Raw genomic sequence first — 19,903 nt, 5'->3', positions numbered from 1 at the left:
TATCGATGACAAAAATGTCTATGGTTGAGATTCCGCCGACCCACGCTCTCTTGAAGTCATTTATAGGGTCAAGATGTATGCATGCGCGTTTAAATGGATAAGGGCACGTGTATGTTTGAACATTTACGTTTGTACTCACCACACCCGAGTTTTGGTTTCTGATTCGGCATAGTGGATCATATTTATCATTATTTTTTATTCTTATTATAGGAAGAATATCCGTCGATAACAAAACGCCCATGTTGGATATTCCACCAATCCACTCTCTTGAAGTCGTTTATAGGCTCTATATCCGTATGCGTTTCAAATGGGTAAGTACACGTGTATATCTGAACGTTTACGCGTTTGTATGATGTTTTGTGCGGTCAAATTTTACACCTTCACATATTGCCCGTAAAATAATTAACATTGGGCGTGCATTGTTTGACAGGCTTAGTCTTGATGTTCAGCTCACCTTTCATTTGTTTTATTTACAGAGAGCCATCAAGAGTGATGCTTCCAAAGTATCCCTACTTATAGATTTTAGATTAGACATATATTCTTTATTGTTTGCTACTATATCAGTGTACTACACCTTTTCTTTTCTTTCTGAGAATGTTCTCCTATTGTCAGTAACATTGATCCCCTTGACACATTTAGCACTAATTAATGTTTAGGGGGGGCTCAATGTGAGATTTTTAGACCAATTAATACTTTCCTATATCCATTTGGCTGCCATGTGAGTAAAGTAGCGCGCTATAGCGGTGGTCAAGGTGAATACGAGCTCACACCTAGGACGAAAGTGAGGCAAAAGTGGTGCCGTATTTCCACACCGCGTCCATAGGTTAAGAATCCTATGACTCATTTTCATTCAATAGTGTTCACATAAGATCAAGCCGAAGGGAGAAACCAATTGAGAAAAAAGAAATCACCATGTACAGACTCTATATAGCCAATTGGGAGGGACCAGTGAGAGAAAAGATAGTTTTTTTTATGAAAGAGAGGGAAGAGAGTTGAAAAATTAAAACCATAGGAACAGAGGAGAGCATTTTTTTTTTTTTGCCATAAAGAGCCATCGCCTGTTCAGGGTAAGGACATGTTTAGTTTTCAAAAAATTTTACCTCTTACAGTAAAAAAGTATATTTGGACATATGTATGTAGTACTAAATGAAGACAAAAAAAAAACTAATTACACAGTTCTCGACAAAATCACGAGACGAATCTTTTAAGTCTAATTAGTTCATAAAAAACCTTACGTGCTACAGTACCCACATGTACTAATGATCGATTAATTAATATTATTAGATTCGTCTCGCAATTTTCTGATGGATTCTGTAATTTATTTTTTTATTAATATCAAAAATCTCTCCTATTATCCTCACATCCGATATGACTTCAAAACTCGACGGCTAAACACACCCCCACCCCATCGTCTCATCGGTCAAACCGCCTTTCTCTCTCCTACTCTTCTCCCCCCTCCCCGGCTCTCCCTCTTCCCTCTCTAAAAAAAGTAGCGGCCGGAGAACCGAGAGGCTGGAGAAAGAAAGGCGGAAAGAGGGAGCAAAATCTCACTTTGTTGGGAGTTTCTTTCCTCTGTTTCCGACTCCTTTGTTCTCTTAGGGTTCTTCGTTGGTGGAATGGAAGCTCAGCAGCTCCATTTGTGCCCCCGAGATCTTCGTCGTTCCCCTCGTTTGTAGTAGCCTTTTGGTAGGTTGGTGGAAGGGCGAGGCACACAAGAACATCGATAAAGGGAGTCCCCATTTTTAGCTCTTCGTGTTCTTGTAGGAGGAATTTCCGTTCACATGATCCGTGCCTGTACCTGACGGCTTTGTTGCGCTCTGCTGCTTCGCTTTCGGGGAGAAGAGGACAAGACTCAAATCATTTGGTATTGGAGACGTCGCCCTTCCCAGTTCAGGTGCCAGTTGCAAGTCCTCTCCTGTTCTATTTTGATGACTGTACCTTTTCTTGCATCTGTGTTTATGTTTATGATGAAGGCGCATAGGTCGGCATAGAATTTTTTTTCAGAGCTGTTGAGGATTGATGAGATCGTTTGGGGATCGCAAAGTTCGCGTCTTTGGATTTTATTTTTCTCATTTCAGTTGCGGCGATTCAGTGCTTTCTTGGGGGAAAGTTTGCAGCTTGGTTTGCAATTTACTTGCTTGGGCTGTAATATGGGTTCTTCGTTCTGCATGCGAATGTGTGTTTTCGGTCACTCGTAAATGAATTTTCTGGAAAATTTTGTAAAGGCTGCGGTTTATTTTAGTTGATTTGTCAACTCTTCAACTCCTGTAAAGGCTGCGGTTTATCTTAGTTGATTTATTTTAGTTGACGTTTTCTTACTGGAGTTTAGTTGGTCTGTGTGCTACTGGCCATATACAGGTTTATTTGTTTTTTGTGTTCTGCCTTTTGGCTAATTTCTTCTGCTATATGATCCCGATTGGTTTTCAACTTTGTTGTCCTCGCTATGTAAAGAGAAAAAGATAAAGGATTTTTTTTGCTCAATTTTACTACCGGGCAACCTATTTCAACATGACTAATGTGGTACGTATTACATGGCACTTATTTCAGTTGAGAGAGAGTTCTGGCATGGCCGGCGCAAGTAACCATGGATCCCTCATTGACGAATGGTTGCCGCCCCCTACACCAAGCCCAAGAACACTCATGTCAAGCTTCCTGAATGAAGAATTCAGCTCCGAGCCATTCTCTGGTTTTTTCAGTGAACATGGCACCAACAAGACCCATGATCAATCCGAAAAGAGCAGAGAAGTTGTGAATTCGAGCGAGGAGGTCCCTGCTCATGCTGTCAATGACCCATTTCAAAAGGGTTTCTCCCTGAAGCCAACTTTGTTCAGTGCTAATCATAAATCAAACTCCAATGGTGGTTTGGCGGAGCGCAGGGCTGCGAGAGCAGGTTTCAGTGTCGCAAAAATTGATACTTCTCGAGTTGGTTCATCTGCAGTTATTCGATCTCCTGTGTCAATTCCACCTGGTCTAAGCCCAACTACACTTCTTGAGTCTCCTGTTTTTCTCTACAATAAAATGGTATGTGATATTTCCTTAATTGGTTTCTTGTGCTATCAAGATTTATCTGTTACTGTTAGAGTACGTCACGAGCCTATTGGGCCTGGGCTGGCGGTATAGCCCTGCTAGTGTTAGGGTTAATTAGAGATAAGGGTCGCTTGCTTAAGGGTCAAGTAAGCCTTGCTTGGGAATCAAGTAAACCTCTTTATATAAGGAGATGAAATGTATTAATCTAATTAAACAAGAATTAAGAAAGAAATCCCTTCCCTCTTGCTCGGCCGTGGGCAAAGCCCCCGGCCGGCCTCCCGCCTCCAGCAGCCCCAGCCGCCACAATTATGGCCACAAACAGTACCGCTTTACTGTAGCACCGCCGGTACTGTAGCCCCGACAGACGCGGCCTCTCCCTCAGCTCTCTCCCTCTCAGTCCTAGCAGCCACATAACAGTTACACTATTATCCAAGGTTGAAATAAAGTCATAATTGGAGCAAGCACTGAAGACTTTCATATTGCAGTTTTCAGACATTGAATTTGGTACAGTATAGAAGAACATTGATTGGTGCCTACTGTATAGAACATGATTTTTCTACAGTATACTTATGCATGTGACTACAGCACCGATTGTTGTCTACTGTGCAAAACATTGTTATATTAGAAATATAGTCCTCTGATTGGTGTCTTAGAAGCTTGGCTTCTGTTTTGATTCTATAGCTGCTAATTTTGGACCAACACTTACAAATTCATCCCTGTGCCTGCGCTTTAATATTTGCCACGCGGACTTAGCTGAATTGGTTATGATATATATTGCAGGCACAGCCTTCTCCAACCACAGGCACATTGCCATTTTTGATGGCTACGAATGATAAGTCAACAATACCACCAGCTGCCAAGATAACTGAAGATTCTACATTTGATAATGATGTGTTTTCTTTCCAACCCCACTTAGGTTCTGAACAAACAGGTTTCTCTACTGCAGAAAAGGTTATTTCCTTGATTGTTAGTGTCTACCTGTATTTTTCCTCCTTTTTGCAGTGTAGTGTTATAGTACTATTTGGCTTCCTTCTAATGCCAACCTCACCACCAAAATAACCTCTTTTTTGTTTTTTTGTATGAAATACCTTTTAATTGATTCATGTGCCTAAAAAAAGTTTTGATCTACAGGACTATGGTGCCTATCAGCAAAAGCAGTCCTTGTTGAATATTCATCAGCAGGAATCCAGTCTTCAGTCAAGCTTTACCGCAGTCACGGATAACACTAGTGCAACAATTGTTAAAGCGAAGACATCTAGCTCCATGTTCAGTGATAGTTACTATTCAGCTGACCAACAGCAAGCTGACGAAACAAATATAAAGGTGCAGGGCAAAGGTGTCGAGGCTAGATCAGCTGCTTTTCTTCCTGTATCAGCGCATAGTGATGCATCTCTCCTGGAGTCTCAAGATGCAGTTGATGTCTCGTCAACACTGTCTAATGAAGAGGAGGAGAGGGCAACTCATGGTACTGTTTCTATAGAGTGTGATGGTGATGAAGATGAGACTGAATCTAAAAGAAGGTTAATATTGTCTATCAGTTAACCACTTAAGACTTGATGCAGAGACTGTACTGAATTCACTGATACTCTTTTTCAGGAAGCTGGAACTAGATGCTTTAGGCGCTACTGCTATTACTACTACCTCCACCACCAGTACCATTGACATGGGGCCTGCAGCCTCAAGAGCTGTCCGGGAGCCTAGGGTGGTTGTTCAGACCACAAGTGAGGTAGACATTCTTGATGACGGTTATCGGTGGCGCAAGTATGGGCAGAAGGTTGTTAAGGGCAATCCAAATCCAAGGTCACACTTTCACTACCATTTCTTACACTGCTTAACTGTATTCCTCCATCCCCTGAAATTAAGTAACATTGATTCACTTGTCTGCAGGAGCTACTACAAATGTACACACCCGGGCTGTTCAGTGCGCAAGCATGTGGAAAGAGCATCACATGATCTGAAATCAGTCATCACAACATATGAGGGAAAGCACAACCATGAAGTTCCAGCGGCCAGAAACAGTGGGCAAGGTAGTTCTGGTTCTAGCAGCGCTCCATCTGCACCACAAGCTGGTGGTTCTCACCGTAGGCAAGAACCTGCACAAGCCAGCTTCGCTCACTTTGGTACGGCTTCTCCTTTCAGCTCCTTCGGTCTCCCACCGAGTGGACAGTTGGGACCAACAACTGGCAATTTCCGCTTCGGGAAGGTTCCGCCAGGCATGACGATCCCAATGCCCTCTTTAGGATCACTTGCCCCTACAAAGATGGTTGGAAATTCATCAGCTATGCAGGGGTACCCAGGTCTTATGATGCCGGAAGAACCAAAGGCAGAGCCTGTCTCGCAACCACTCTTCCCAATGGCAAATGCATCTCCACCAGCTTACCAACAGATATTGAGCAGGCCTCCTTTTGGCCATCAGATGTAAATAAATAGGAAAGAGAAAAGGGGTAGATTTGCTTCAGCTTGTATACATGATAGCGACACTGCAACATGGCTTTGTTCTAGTGTTCATGGATCGTCCAATTCTTAGTTTTATTTTATTTTTCTGCTCACGCATTTCTTTGAAGCAAAGAATGCTGAGGATGATACTTTGTCGTGCTGTTGTAATCAGGGAAAGGATACCTTTCGTCTTTTTGAGACTATCGAAATTGGAAAACGATCAATCAAAATTTCTGGTTGTGAATACAAATCGGATGAATGCGATAGCTTTGATATTTGGGCATAAACCGCTTGTATTTTTTTGTTGCTGCTCCAGGTATTTCAGGCCTGCAACTGATGAAAATCAAGTGTTCTCCCTTTCCCTTTTGAGGGAATAGACTGGTATAAGTTTGAAGCACCGAAAGTGAAAATAGACCATGAAACCGATCAGGTGCCGCTGCGTTTTGACGGCAATTTTGTATGGATTCGCAGGCTGGTTGCCACTGTCTGACACCATGGGAAACCTTGTTGTTCCTACGGTACTGAAACCCTGAAGACTGTTGTCGCCAGGTCTCCATGTCCATGTTAGAATAATCTACTGCTTCTTTGTGTGAACACACAGTAAGGAGAAGACGACGTCGAAAAGGTTCCCTGCTATGGTACCGTAGCCGCTGCAGAGGCAGGCGTCGAACGGCTCACCTGCCACACTGTAGCCACATGCAGAGACATACGTCGAAGTCAGTCCTACTATGTTATCTAGTTACTATTCCAGCATGTACGCTGTACTAGAACTAGGTGTATAGAGTTGTATAAATAGACTGTCACGGCAACTCAGTAAAGAAAGTCCAGTTTTGCCATCTCCTATACAGGGCTCTGGGCAACGCTGGTGCCTATACTATGTGTGTATACTTTGTTCTCTCTCTTCTTCAACATCTAGCCATAGTGTGTGGGGACGGATAACTGCTCGTTCGTGGTCGGCATAGCTAGTGGGTGCTTCGGCAACACTAGCGGGTGCTCGGTAAGACTGGTGAGTGGTCGACTCACCTGAGCCGGTGATCCTGTGGGCTAACAAGTGGTATTAGAGCCGTACAAGCGTCGTCGCCAGACTAACCGCTCGCGATGACGGGCGGTTCGGAAATGGGCGAACAGCAGTGTCACTGTTGTGGCTGCCCAGCCACAACCGGAGGTCGTTGTTCGCACGGTGCGGGAGGTCAGCGGCACCAGTTGGCTGACGCTAACTCGTACCAACTATGTAGAGTGGTCGGTGACCATGAAGGTCAAGCTCAGAGCCCGACAGCTCTGGAATGCTGTTGATAAGAGTACCGACAATGAGGAAGATGATATGTCAGCGTTGGAGGCTATCCTTGCTGTTGTACCGACAGAGTACAGAGAGCCGTTGGGGCGAAGAGCTCTGCTAAGGATACGTGTGAGGCTATTGCGGCGATGCGCTGTCGGTTCCGATCGCGCAAAGAAGGCGACGGCCCAGCTTCTGAAGCAGGAGTACGCCAACCTCAAGTTCAAGGATAGTAAAATGGTGGAGGACTTCTCCCTCCACCTGTAGACGCTCATCAGCAAGCTAAAGAGCCATGGCGTCACCATCGATGAAGAGGAGGCGGTCTCCAAATACCTCCACTCCGTGCCAGTAAACTACATCCAGATCGTTCTCTCCATAGAGACGATGCTGGACTTGTCTATCCTCACCATTGAGGATGTGACAAGCTATCTACGGGCGGTGGATGAGCGCCTAGAGCAGGCGATAGCAACGAAGGACAGCGGCAAACTGCTGCTGACAGAGGAGGAATGGGCTGCTCGGAGGAACTCCGGGACGGCAGCCTCCTCCAGCCGCAGTGGCGATGGCAAGCGCTGCGGCAAGGCTTCTTCAGAAAAGAAGAAACAGGTCAACCCCAACGCCTGCTGACGCTATGGAAAGATGGGTCATTGGGCACGGGAGTGCCCAAATCGCAACCAGAAGAAGAAGGCTGAGGCTCATCTAGCACAAGCTGATGATGATGATGAGGCCACTATCCTGATGGCGACGTTCTGTGCATTGCACGACATCGAGGCCGAGGAGAAGGAAGAGGCGACGACGGTAGAAGGACTTGGGAAGGCCTTGAAGACTGTTAACCTCGACGAACCACGTGCCCAAGTCTACCTCGGACGTGTGGGCGCCAACCAGGAGCAACGGTGGTATCTGGACTCTAGTGCCAGCAACCACATAACAGGCTTCAAGGCATCCTTCTCCGAGCTCGACGACGATGGCTATCCAAGGACGCGACACCATCATCTTCAGGTGCCAGAACAGGGAGCATCACGCGCTAACGAATGTATATTACATCCCACAGCTGCGTTCCAGCATCATCAGCATTGGTCAGCTAGATGAGCATGGTAGCGAGGTACTGATCAAAGACGGAGTCCTTAGAATCAGGGACCGGAAGCAGCGACTTCTTTCCAAGGTGAAGAGGTCCCTGAACCGGTTATACCTGCTCGACCTAAAGGTAGAGCAGTCGGTGTGCCTGGCGGCAAGGCACACCGAGGAATCGTGGATGTGGCATGCTCGGTTCAGACATCTCAGCTTCGACAGTGCTTAGTCGGCTAGAGAAGATGGTTCGAGGGCTACCCCACATCAAGCACGTAGGCGAGCTAGTGTGACAGCTGCCTGGCTAGGGAAGCAGAGGAGGCTACCATTCTCAAAGACAGTCAAGTATCACGCTGAAGGACGCTCTCGAGCTCATCCATCACGACCTCTATGGGTCGATCACTGCTAGCTACAAATGGTGGTCAGTAGGACTTCCTCCTGCTCATAGATGATTGCAGTCGCTACATATGTGGCTGCAACTCCTAATGAGCAAGGGCGAAGCAGTGGCGGCGATCAAGAAGTTCAAGATGCGCGTGGAGGCCGAGAGCGGCAAAAAGCTTCACGTGCTGAGGATTGATCGCGGCGACGAATTCACTTCGGTGGAGTTCGCTGCGTACTGTGTGGATCAGGGTGTGATGTGACACCACACTGCGCCATACTCGCCACAACAAAATGGCGTGGTAGAGAGGCGGAACTAGACGGTGGTCGGCATGGCTCGATCCATGATAAAGGCCAAAGGCATATCGGTAAGGTTCTGAGGTGAGGCAGTGACCACGACGGTGTTCATCCTCAACCACGCTTTGACAAAGGCCCTGACGGGCAAGACGCCATTCAAACATGTCCTTCCTTCGGACATTCGGCTACATTGGCCATGTCAGGAAGACGAAGTGGAACCTCACCAAGCTGGAGGACAGGAGCACACCGATGGTATTCCTAGGCTACGCAGAGGGTACCAAGGCGTACTGGCTCTAGGATCCTCGCGGACACAAGGTGCTTGTCTCGCACGACGTTGTGTTTGACGAGAAGGTGGCTTGGGACTGGACCAGTCCGAGCATGGGGGAAGCTGGTGGCTTCACCAGCACCTTCGTCATCGAGCACCTGGTCATCCACGATGGTGGAGATGCTGGCAGCCTCCTTCAGCCGCGGTGGCAATGGCAAGCGCTGCGGCAAGGATTCTTCGGAAAAGAAAAAGCAGGTCGACCCCAACGCCTGCTGGCGCTGTGGGAAGATGGGCCATTAGGCACGGGTGTACCCAAATCGCAAGCATGAGAAGAAGGTTGAGGCTCATCTGGCATAAGATGATGATGATGATGATGCCACTATCTTGATGGCGACATTCTGTGCACTGCACGATGTCGAGGCCAAGGAGAAGGAAGAGGCGACGATGGTAGAAGGACCTGGGAAGGCCCTAAAGACTGTCAACCTCAATGAACCATGCGCCCAAGTCCACTTTGGATGTGTGGACACCGACCAGGAGCAGCTGGTGGTATCTAGACTCTGGTGTCAGCAACCACATGACAGGCTCCAAGGCATCCTTCTCTGAGCTCGACGATGATGTTACCGGTATGGTGAAGTTTGGTGACGGCTCAAGGGTGGCTATCCAAGGGTGCGGCACCATCATCTTTAGGTGCCAGAACAGGGAGCATCACACGCTAATGGATGTATATTACATCCTGCAGCTGTGTTCCAGCATCATCAGCATTGGTTAGCTGGATAAGCACGATAGCAAGGTACTAATCAAAGACGGAGTCCTTAGGATTAGGGACCAGGAGCAGCGACTTCTTGCCAAGGTGAAGAGGTCCCTAAACCGGTTGTACCTGCTCGACTTGAAGGTAGAGTAGCTGGTGTGCCTGGCAGCAAGGCACACCGAGGAATCATGGATGTAGCATGCCCAGTTCAGACATCTCAGCTTCAACGTGCTTGGTCGGCTAGAGAATATGGTCTGAGGGCTACCCACATCAAGCATAGAGGCGAGCTATGTGATAGCTGCCTGGTCGGGAAGCAGAGGAGGCTACCATTCCTAAAGACGGCCAAGTATCGTGTGAAGGACGCTCTTGAGCTCATCTACGGCGACCTCTGTGGGCCAAACACGCCAGCTACAAACGGTGGTCGGAGGTACGTCCTCCTACTCATGGATGATTACAGTCGCTACATGTGGCTACAACTCCTAATGAGCAAGGACGAAGCGGTGGCGGTGATCAAGAAGTTCAAGATGTGCGCGGAGGCCGAGAGTGGCAAGAAGCTCCACGCGTTGAGGACTAATCGTGACAGCGAATTCACTTCAGTGGAGTTCACTGTGTACTGCGCGGATCAGGGTGTGATGCGACACCACACCGTGTCATACTCGCCACAACAGAATAGCATGGTGGAGTGGTGGAACTAGATGGTGGTCGGCATGGCTTGATCCATGATGAAGGCCAAAGGCATATCGGCAAGGTTCTGGGGTGAGGCGGTGACCACGGTGGTGTTTATCCTCAACCGCGCTCTGACCAATACCCTGACGGGCAAGACGTCATTCAAAGCTTGGTATGGGTGCAAGCCAAGCATGTCCTTCCTCTAGACATTCGGCTGCATCGGCCACGTCAAGAAGACGAAGCCGAACCTCACCAAGCTAGAGGACAGGAGCACACCTATAGTGTTCCTGGGCTATGTGGAGGGTACCAAGGCGTACCGGCTCTACGACCCTCATAGAGATAAGGTGCTTGTCTCGTGCAATGTCATGTTCGACGAGAAGGTGGCTTGGGACTAAACCAGTCCGAGCATGGGGGAAGCTGGCGGCTTCACTAGCACCTTCGTCATCGAGCACATGGTCATCCATGGTGGTGGAGACACTAGGGAAGAGGTGCCAAGCACTCCAAAAGGGGTGCTAAGCACTTCAGCGGTAGAGTCGAGCACTCTTGGGGTAGTGCTGAGCACTTCGAGAGGGATGCCGAGCACTCCGGGAGGAGTGCCGAGCACTCCTAGAGGGATGCAGAGCATGCTAGAAGAGGTGCCGAGAGGCTCTACAGTGGTGGTGATCACTCCAAGATAGGTGCCGAGCACTCCAGTGGCAGAGCCAAGAGGTCTTGCAGTGGTGCCAACCACTCCAAGACTAAGGCTGAGCACTCCTACAGTGGTGCTGAGCACTCCAAGTGCTATGCGGAGCACTCCGGTGGAACAGAGAACTCCATCAATACTGATTGAGTTCGCCTCACCTCCAAGTGACATCACTAAGTTCGTGGATGCCTTCCACAAAGGTGAAGAGGTGCAGTTCCGCAGGCTGGATGACATCGTCGGTGGCATAGGACCCTCAGGACTGGCTGGTCGGCTACTCAATGACCAAGAGCTACTGCTCGTCAGTGCAAAGGAACCACCCATGTTCGAGTTGGTGGAGCACGACGGAAACTAGCGATGGGCGATGCTGGAGGAGATGAAGGCGATCGAGGAAAATGAGACATGACAGCTCATCGATCCACCAACAAGATGCCATCCGATCAGCCTAAAGTAGGTGTACAAGGTCAAGCGGGATGAGCTCGACGCCATTATAAAGCACAAGGTGCGCCTCATCACCCAAGGCTTTGTTCAGCACGAGGGCATCGACTTCGAGAAAGTCTTTGCGCTAGTAGCGCACATGGAGCCTTGGCAGTAGCAAAGGACTAGCGCGTCCATCACTTAGACATTAAATCGGCCTTTCTCAATGGTGAGCTGGCAGAGACTGTCTTCGTCAGGCAACCTATAGGTTTTGCCATCAAGGGAGAGGAGCACATGGTGCTCTGACTACGCAAGGCACTCTATGGGCAGCGGCAGGCCCCATGAGCATGGAATGCCAAGCTTGACGCCATGCTGGGTGAGATTGGGTTTCAGCGGTGCGCAACCGAGCACGCGCTCTACACGCAGCGATGGGAGAAGGAGGAGCCCGTTGTCGATGTGTATGTGGACGACTTGATCATCACCGACGCGCGCACGGAGGACATCAACGGCTTCAAGCGCGAGATGGCGGCTTGTTTTCGAATGAGCGATCTCGGCTCACTCTCCTACTACCTCAGCATTAAGGTGAGACAGGGAAAGGAGGAACTCACGCTCGGTCAGAGCGCATATGCCTCCAAGTTGTTGAAGCGGAGCGACATGGCTGAGTACAAGCCATGCGTGACTCCGATGGAGGAGCGGCTGAAGCTACCGAAGGCCAATACCTGCGGCGAAGGTGGATGCAACACTCTACCAGAGCATCATCGACGGTCTATGCTACCTAGTCCACATGAGGCTGGATATTGCGTTCACCATGGGCTACGTCAGTCGCTTCATGGATGATCCCAAAGAGGATCACTAGGCTACGGTAAAGCGGCTACTGCGCTACGTCAAGGGGAACGGTGGATCAAGGGATCATTTTTTCCAAGGCCAGGCGAGAGTAGGTTGCATCTCACTGTGTTCAGTGATCCAGACATGGCGGGAGACATCGACGGACGACGGAGCATCCTCTTGCAGTGCTCGTCTTTCTCGGGTCGGCCCCAATTTCATGGCTGTCGCTGAAACAGAAGGTGGTGGCGCTATCTACGTGCGTGGCAGAGTACGTAGCGGTGGCCACAGCGGCGTGTCAAGTTGTGTGGCTGCGCCGGCTGCTGGGCGAGCTGACCGACGTGGAAGCTCACCCACCAGCACTGATGGTGGACAACTAGCCCACCATCGCCCTCACGAAGAATCCGGTTCTGCACGACCGTAGCAAAAACATCGACGTAAAGTTCCACTTCCTTAGGGACTGTGTCGATGGAGGGCAAATCGTCATCGAGTTCGTCGAAACTGGTCGGCAAATCATGGACGTCCTCACCAAGCCGTTCGGACGTCTTCGACTCACGGAGCTGAAGGAGATGATCGGCATGGAGGGATACAAGGAATAGCAATAGGATTAAGGAAAGAATTGTTAGAATAATCTACTACTTCCTTGTGTGAACACACAGCAAGGGAAAGGTGGCGCCGAAAAGACCTCCTGCTATGGTACTGTAGCCGCTGCAGAGGCAGGCGTCGAACGGCTCACCTACCGCACTGTAGCCACATACAGAGACAGACGCAGAAGTCAGTCCTGTTGTGTTATCTAGTTACTGTTGCAGCATGTGTGCTATATTAGGACTAGATGGATAGAGTTGTATAAATAGAATGCCATGGCAACTCAGTAAAGAGAGTTCAGTTTTGCCATCTCCTATACAGGGCTATGACCAACGCTGGTGCCTGTACTGTGTGTATACTCTGTTATCCCTTTTCTTCCAACCTCTAACCTATAGTGTGTAGGGACGGACAACGCTGGTTCGTGGTCAGCATAGCCATTGGGTGCTCGACAACACTAGCGGATGCTCAATAAGACTAGTGAGTGGTCGACTCAACTGAACCGGTAAACGTGTGGCTAACGGTCCATAGGGCACAGAAGAATCAAGGTGCATTTTGTCATATAACTGATTCACGAACCACGAGTCAGAAATTAGAAGTGCTCGCGCAGCGGTTTACACCGGTCGTAAGCAACGGCGGGCACGTGTGCACACGCCGCCGGCCAAACCACAAGTAGTCTACGTGGGGTTCCTCATCACGAAGCCGTCGAACACGATGACCTCGTTGCCGCTGGCCACACCGTGCCACTCAAAGGACCGCGACTCATCCATCACGCTCTGTCCATGTATGAAGAAGTAGGCGCCGTCGCGCAGGAGCGGGAACGGTGCCCCCGCCCCACGCGTAGCCCCAACACCGTGGCGCGCGTGCCCATGGCCACCTCCACGTGGCCCTCGCCGCACCGCGACACGACGGTCACCCGAAGCGGCGGCGACGGCGGCGCGGCGTCGCCACGCCTCTTGCTCTTCTCCGTCCTCTTGTTCTGCTGCTGGCTGCTACTGGTGCTGAGCGCCGTCGAGGAGGGCGACGTGGATAACGGAGCCCTCCATGACGCCATGCCGCTCGATGCCGCTGCCGCTGCCACCGACGCCGACGCCGCCGATGTCGTCCTCGAGCAGGGCGCCGTTGTGGAGCAGCGACGTGGCGGCCGCGGGCCAGCCTCGGCGGCTCTGGAGCTTCTCCTTGACGTCCTGCACGGTGTCGAAGTAGCCCACCTCCATCTTGAAGGCCTCCTCGCCTGAGCACACGAAGGTCACGTCCATGCCCAGAGGTACCGATCAAGGTCCTACCTTAGTGCCAGCAGGCAGCAGGCTAGCGGCAGCCATGGACATGGCCCGGCATAAATACCATGGACAGAATGCAGTGCGTGTGACTCTCGGATCCATCGTCTCCTCGATCTGTTGGTTAGCAGAAAGGATTTCCAGTGAGCACTGACCATGTAATGAGGCGCCATTGCCCGGCCTTCAGAAGTTCAGACTGTACTCATGACCACGAGCCTGTACTGTTGTTCTTGCATCTGCCATGCAAATTGCAGTGATGCAAATGAGGCTATTGTGACACCTTGCCTTGCCTACCCTCACAGAATTGGCATGGCTCCTAGGTTGTTCGGCGTGCCGTTTCCTGCTGCAGTACCCTAACGCAGGAGGGAGCATCTCACATTCTCGATCATGAGCAAGTTGTGACAGAACACATCTCTTTTGCCTGGTGTGGTGCTCAGTCTCTCTGAGCGTGTGTTTACGGTTTTGACTGTCCAGACGAGTACACGCGCCTTTCGGTCCTTTGGGCCTGTCGGACCATAAAATGCATGTCACATAAGTTGCCTTACAGTTCAGAGCCCAGCCCAATCCCATATGGTGGAGGCCCGCACGTTTCTTCTATTTATAGGAGTATAGAATTCCCTCAAAAAAAGAAATTTAGGAGTATTATAGAATGATGGCCTACCCTCCGCGGCCGGCAAGTTGAACACAACAAAACAACTCCTTCCGACCTCCCCGCAACAACATCGCCGGGTAGCAAAACCTTCGATTCCGTCGGAGGATGGCTTCCACCGGCGTTGGAGAAGGCAACAAGACGGCTGCCGGGAGCAGCCTCCACAGCAAGACCCTCCTCAAGAGCCAATCACTATACGAGGTAACCCATCCGAAGCACCAAGCAATGTTTTATCCCACTGCTCGTCTCGTCCGTGCGGCGCTCACCGATTACCTTGGTTCGCTTCGTCTAGTACATACTGGAATCCACCGTGTTCCCGCGCGAGCCGGACTGCCTGAGGGAGCTCCGCGTCGCCACCGCTACCCACCACATGTGAGTCACGCCCACGGATCCGCTAGCTGCTCGTTCCGTGCGTTCGCCTGCGCTCGGAGCGCCTCTTGCACGGTATGTGTTTGACGTCTGTCTGGATGCGCTGTGAAGCGCTGCAGGGCTGGCATGGCGGCGTCGCCGGACGAGGTGCAGCTGCTGGGGCTCCTGATCGAGATGCTCGGAACCAAGAACGCCGTCGAGGTCGGCGTCTTCACCGGGTACTCGCTGCTCGCCACCGCCCTCGCCCTCCCTGACGATGGCAAGGTCAGTGCGTGGCCACTTCACTGCGACTTTGCAATTTGTTTGTGTTTGACTGTTTGGTGTCGCGCGCGGCGTGATCCTTGTTGTATTGTATCCTTGGTCGCCGTGTCTGGCGCGGCAGATCGTGGCCATCGACGTTACCCGCGAGAGCTACGACCAGATAGGATCGCCGGTGACCGAGAAGGCCGGCGTGGCGCACAAGATCGACTTCCGCGTCGGGCTCGCGCTGCCCGTGCTGGACCAGATGGTGGCCGAGGTGAAGAGAAATTACACAGAACCGCATCCATGTGCAAATGTTCTCGCGGTGCAGAGATGATGCCGGCCGCTGCGATTTTGTCTTGCAGGAGGGGAACAAGGACAGGTTCGACTTCGCCTTTGTGGACGCGGACAAGGTGAACTTCCTCAACTACCACGAGCGGCTGCTGCAGCTGGTCAGGGTCGGGGGCCTCATCGCCTACGACAACACGCTGTGGCAGCCGCTCTCCGAGCGGGACCGCGCGCTCGCCGCGGCCACCAGGGAGTTCAACGCGGCCATGGCCGCCGATCCCCGCGTGCACGTCTGACAGGTCGCCATCGCCGACGGGCTCACGCTGTGCCGCCGCGTCGCCTGATCCGTATGCGGTTGCCCATCCCGAAATGCAGAGCTGGGGGCTGTACTGGAAATGTCCATGGTTTGTAATAACGAACTGGTGTTGAGCGAAAATAAATCAACCAGCGCGCTTGCGTGTGTCATCAATCAATCTGAGTATTAAATCTTTGTTCAGCCGGTTGGCTGGGGTGACGGCAGCCCGGCGACGCCAGTGACGAGCCGGCACCTTCTTCCCGGCGGCGTGGGACTTTGGGCCTGGGCGACGTGTATGCGGCGTTGCGTACCACAATTGCCGTTGCTCCTGGGCCGTCAATGCGTGTGTGTAGTTGGGCCCAGAGTAAGCGGTACGGCGCGAGCCCAACCACTTCTTCGTGCAGCCCGATTGCAGTAACAGCCGGCGGCCGGTGACCGGCGGAACCCGTCGCTGCCGACCCAGTCGGACAGCAGCACGCCGCGGCCCATGTACACGAGCGAGCACGGCCCACCTGCGCGGGGCGCTGCGAGCCACTGAAGCTTGCTAGCGTTTCCAACCGGGTGCATGCGTGTTTCTCTTTTATATATATATATATATATACTAGCAGATATGCCCGTGTATTACAAGGATCATAATTCGTTATGTTGCACGCGGCACGATCATGGTTGTACAACAGAGCCGCACGCGAGACACTACGGCCACTGCGAGGTGGCTCGAACCTGCGGCCACGGCACCACGTGCGCATGGTGTCACTGACCATGGCTAGGCAGCCTAGCCCGATAGCGTGATGGCCGCAGTGCGAAACTGTGCCGGCACTACACCGTGGCACAATGCTCTTGCGGGAGACCGGATGTGGCCATGGCAATACGCACGTAGTGTCTTCAGGCAGCCTGGGTCAGAACAATGTGGCAGCATGCGGATAAGCGTCTTGTTGGTTCCCAGATGCATGGAGGCGACCCAATGCACGAGCGCGCTGGCGCCGTATGCTCTGGAGACGGTGCCTTTGATGCGACTTGGCTTTCAGTAGCCTTTAATCCATCGGAACGCCAGGGAGACTGGACTGGGAGTGGCGCGCTGCCTAAGACGTTGTTCGTCTGCCGGCTGCTCCGCATGTCGTGCTTTTAGTTGTCCTCCTCCTTTGCTTAGGCTCCTACCAGTTTGCGTTGTTCCCTGGTGAGTGTGCAAAATGCGCCGTCGTCGAACGCCACGTCCACATGGAGGGACACCTAAGCGACCCTGCCGAGCCACGGGGTAGACAAGACGAGCCCCGTGTCGCGGCGAAGCTACTCCGATGGCCTAGACATGACACCCTGCTGTCGGAGTCGTCCGTCTTCAAAGCGAACCGGGTCAAGCGCCCTAGAGACTCCCGTGATGACCTCGATCTGGCCACCGACGTCCGACTCTTATATATGCAATGATGTCGCCTGGGCGAAAGGTGCTCCTGTCGACGATGCGGAGGCCGCCGCCGGCTGCTAGCACAGTGCCGTTTGTGCGGCGCACGCCACGCTTGTTGTCTGGCATGCGCACCACGATGTCGCGTTGGTCATGGTCATGCTCATGCCTGCTGCCTTTTCTCTTCAACGTCACGAGGTCATACCAGTACACCATGCTGCCGCTCATTGCATCTGAATCTTAATTAATGCGCCTGATGAGCATCAATCAATCAATCAAATCAAACAACTGAAAATAACAATGATGGTACGGCGTGATATATCTATATTATTATACATGTATGTTGTCTCAGGCCCAGTTTGGATGCAAGCCAAAAACCAAAAAATTTTCAAGATTCCCCGTCACATCAAATCTTGCGGCACATGCATGGAGTACTAGACGAAAAAAAAACTAATTACACAGTTAGTCGAGAAATCGTGAGACGAATCTTTTAAGCCTAAATAGTCCATAATTGGACAATTTTTGCCAAATAAAAATGAAAGTGCTACAGTAGCCAAAAAAGCCAAAAATTTTCGGAACTAAACGGGGCCTCAGTCTATCGTTCTGCACCCGGAGTTCGAGTCTAAAAGTTCAACACAAAATAAATTCAAGATAACTATATATCTAAATATGTTTGTGTCTTCCTTTAGTGAGCCTCGTTGCGCTACAAGTCGGGCTGAAACCCCAATCACTGCCATAGTTGCTTCCAACATATAGTATCACTGCCGGTTTGTCAACCTAACAAACCAAAAACTGAACTCGGAATGAGTGAATTAATTAAAAGTGACAGTCGGACAAGATTGTATGAATCACGAATTAGAAGAAACAACACCTCATGCATAAAACTGCCAATGTGCTAGTTACAATGCTAATTTAGCTTGACAACTCAGCATACACAAACAGAAAAATATAGAGACAGGATTAAACATTTATAATTTGAAAGGGGTATCAACAAGAAATAAGTTTAGCAGTACTTCCCAAAATTTATGCATATCCTTCTGGCTAAGGTGATCAGAAATGGATCAGTAAGGTAAAATAGGCAGGGAAGATGGGATGCAAGCTTTAACCATCTTAATTTTCTTTGAAGTAATAACCATCTTATTGTTTTTAAAGTAATAAACATCTTAATTTGATCCGTTTGTTGCTCCGTGGCTATAGGCCATTTAGTTGCTGGGCCAAATTCTACTACACGGGCCAAATTCTAACACAACACAACACTGTTTGACTGATACACTGGGTGTTTCTAAAAAAAAAGAGAGACTCTGATACACTGAGTTGCTAAAAAAGAATGATACACTGGGCCACGGGAAGCATGCCGTTTTTTTAACATGGAACTTCGTATGGTAAACTCAAAATTGTTCCTGTAAGTTTAGGTAACCCTTTCTAAAAACAGTAGGTAAAAGAAAGCTACCTGCTTTCAATCGCCTAGAAAGAAACTCGGAGATTACTCCATGTTCTAAACAGGATATACGTGATTTTTTTTTTTTTTTTGCCTCCCTTTTGACATATAACTAAATAAAGAAAGCGGAGCCTTTTCTATTTGATTATTAAGAGTTCTATTTAGAGTACTCAGATCTGATAAATCTATTTAGATTAGGATTCCTACTCCATATTCGTCTAAATACGTTCTATTCTAACTTATATGTAAATAAAGGAAGCGGAGCAAAATAAAGAACGTAACTCTTATTCTTTTCTATTTGATTATTAAGAGTTCTATTTAGAGTACTCTGCATCTGAGGAATCTATTTAGATTAGGATTCCTACTCCATATTGGTCTATACATGAACTATTCTAACTCGTATGAGCATGGATTATATATATAAGTCTAGATAAAAGAAACTCTCCATTGTTCAGTAGCTAGAGGAAGACGGACAAAAAAGAATGAACGAAAAAAACCATCAGAAATTTTGCCTCTTTATTATTAGGTATGGGTATATGTATAGATATAGATATAGTTCTTTTTCTTTTTTTCTTTTCTCTTTTTTGTGCCTCTTTATTCTTCTATGACGCATACGATTTTCACATACAGCTATATTTCTATGATACATCGCAAGGCTAGTTTTCCCTTTTTAATTTTTCTTCTCCTTTCTTGTATTTTCTTTTATTTGTTTTTCTTTTCTAATTATTATTTTTCTCTGTTTCATGTTTTTCATGTTCATTCCAAGTTTCGGTTGGTGAGTTTCTCTTTTTTCAATTCCTTTTTTTCTTTTCTTTTTCTTTTGATGTTTTATTGTTATTCTTAATTTTTTTCTTTCTTTCTCGTTGTTGTGTGAAAGCATCTAGGCCCCTAGTTGAGTTTCGGTGATTAATGATGACACAGGATTACTATGACTAACGTGTGTTTTGCAGAGGTAATTTGAGTTAGGTCATGGTAATGTCAATTAATTGGGCAATCATGGTTGTCATGCCCCTGTCGATGGAAATCGTTTCGGTTTTCAAAGGATGGACGACAAGGTTAAGGATGGACTAGTTCTAAGTGTCGTTTGGTGTTGAAGAGACACTTAGAGTAGTTTAGAACTTTGTTTTTCCTTTGGCCGTACTATTAAAGGGGTATGGACTAGTAGCTTGACCTAGGTAAGTCTAGTTGGTTAGGTATGGTGCACACTTATCAAACCTAGCACTAAGTAGCTCAGGAATAGCCCTAAGATCAATTGGAGCAAACTTTATTCACATAGGATTTTGAGTTGGAAGTGAATGGAGT

The 19,903-nt window shown here is 49.3% G+C and overlaps 2 protein-coding genes and 1 pseudogene across 3 annotated transcripts; 2 read left to right on the top strand and 1 right to left on the bottom strand.

Moving 5' to 3' along the window:
- The first annotated feature begins 1,404 nt into the window (after positions 1 to 1,404).
- LOC136552000 (probable WRKY transcription factor 2) lies at positions 1,405 to 5,759 on the top strand. Its single transcript, XM_066543543.1, has 7 exons — positions 1,405 to 1,686; positions 1,765 to 1,894; positions 2,548 to 3,021; positions 3,808 to 3,978; positions 4,159 to 4,547; positions 4,624 to 4,827; positions 4,915 to 5,759. The coding sequence occupies exons 3-7, from the start codon at positions 2,566 to 2,568 to the stop codon at positions 5,447 to 5,449; spliced, it is 1,755 nt and encodes a 584-aa protein (XP_066399640.1). The 5' UTR covers positions 1,405 to 1,686; positions 1,765 to 1,894; positions 2,548 to 2,565; the 3' UTR covers positions 5,450 to 5,759.
- Positions 5,760 to 13,329: 7,570 nt separating this feature from the next.
- Positions 13,330 to 13,911, bottom strand: LOC136548766 (uncharacterized; annotated as a pseudogene).
- A 720-nt stretch (positions 13,912 to 14,631) lies between these two features.
- Positions 14,632 to 15,917, top strand: LOC136551999 (tricin synthase 1-like). Of its 2 annotated transcripts, XM_066543542.1 has the most exons (5): positions 14,632 to 14,779; positions 14,871 to 14,950; positions 15,067 to 15,211; positions 15,330 to 15,464; positions 15,553 to 15,917. In XM_066543542.1, the coding sequence occupies exons 1-5, from the start codon at positions 14,687 to 14,689 to the stop codon at positions 15,769 to 15,771; spliced, it is 672 nt and encodes a 223-aa protein (XP_066399639.1). In that variant the 5' UTR covers positions 14,632 to 14,686; the 3' UTR covers positions 15,772 to 15,917. The 2 variants fall into 2 exon arrangements, with proteins under 2 accessions (XP_066399639.1, XP_066399638.1); XM_066543541.1 differs by having other exon boundaries at positions 14,632 to 14,950; positions 15,059 to 15,211.
- Positions 15,918 to 19,903: the final 3,986 nt, after the last annotated feature.

The sequence above is a fragment of the Miscanthus floridulus genome, chromosome 4 (assembly GCF_019320115.1).
Source record: "Miscanthus floridulus cultivar M001 chromosome 4, ASM1932011v1, whole genome shotgun sequence".
NCBI classification, from domain to species: domain Eukaryota; kingdom Viridiplantae; phylum Streptophyta; class Magnoliopsida; order Poales; family Poaceae; genus Miscanthus; species Miscanthus floridulus.
The sequence above is the reverse complement of the archived record's forward strand: the minus strand, read 5'-3'. Positions and strand labels throughout refer to the sequence as shown.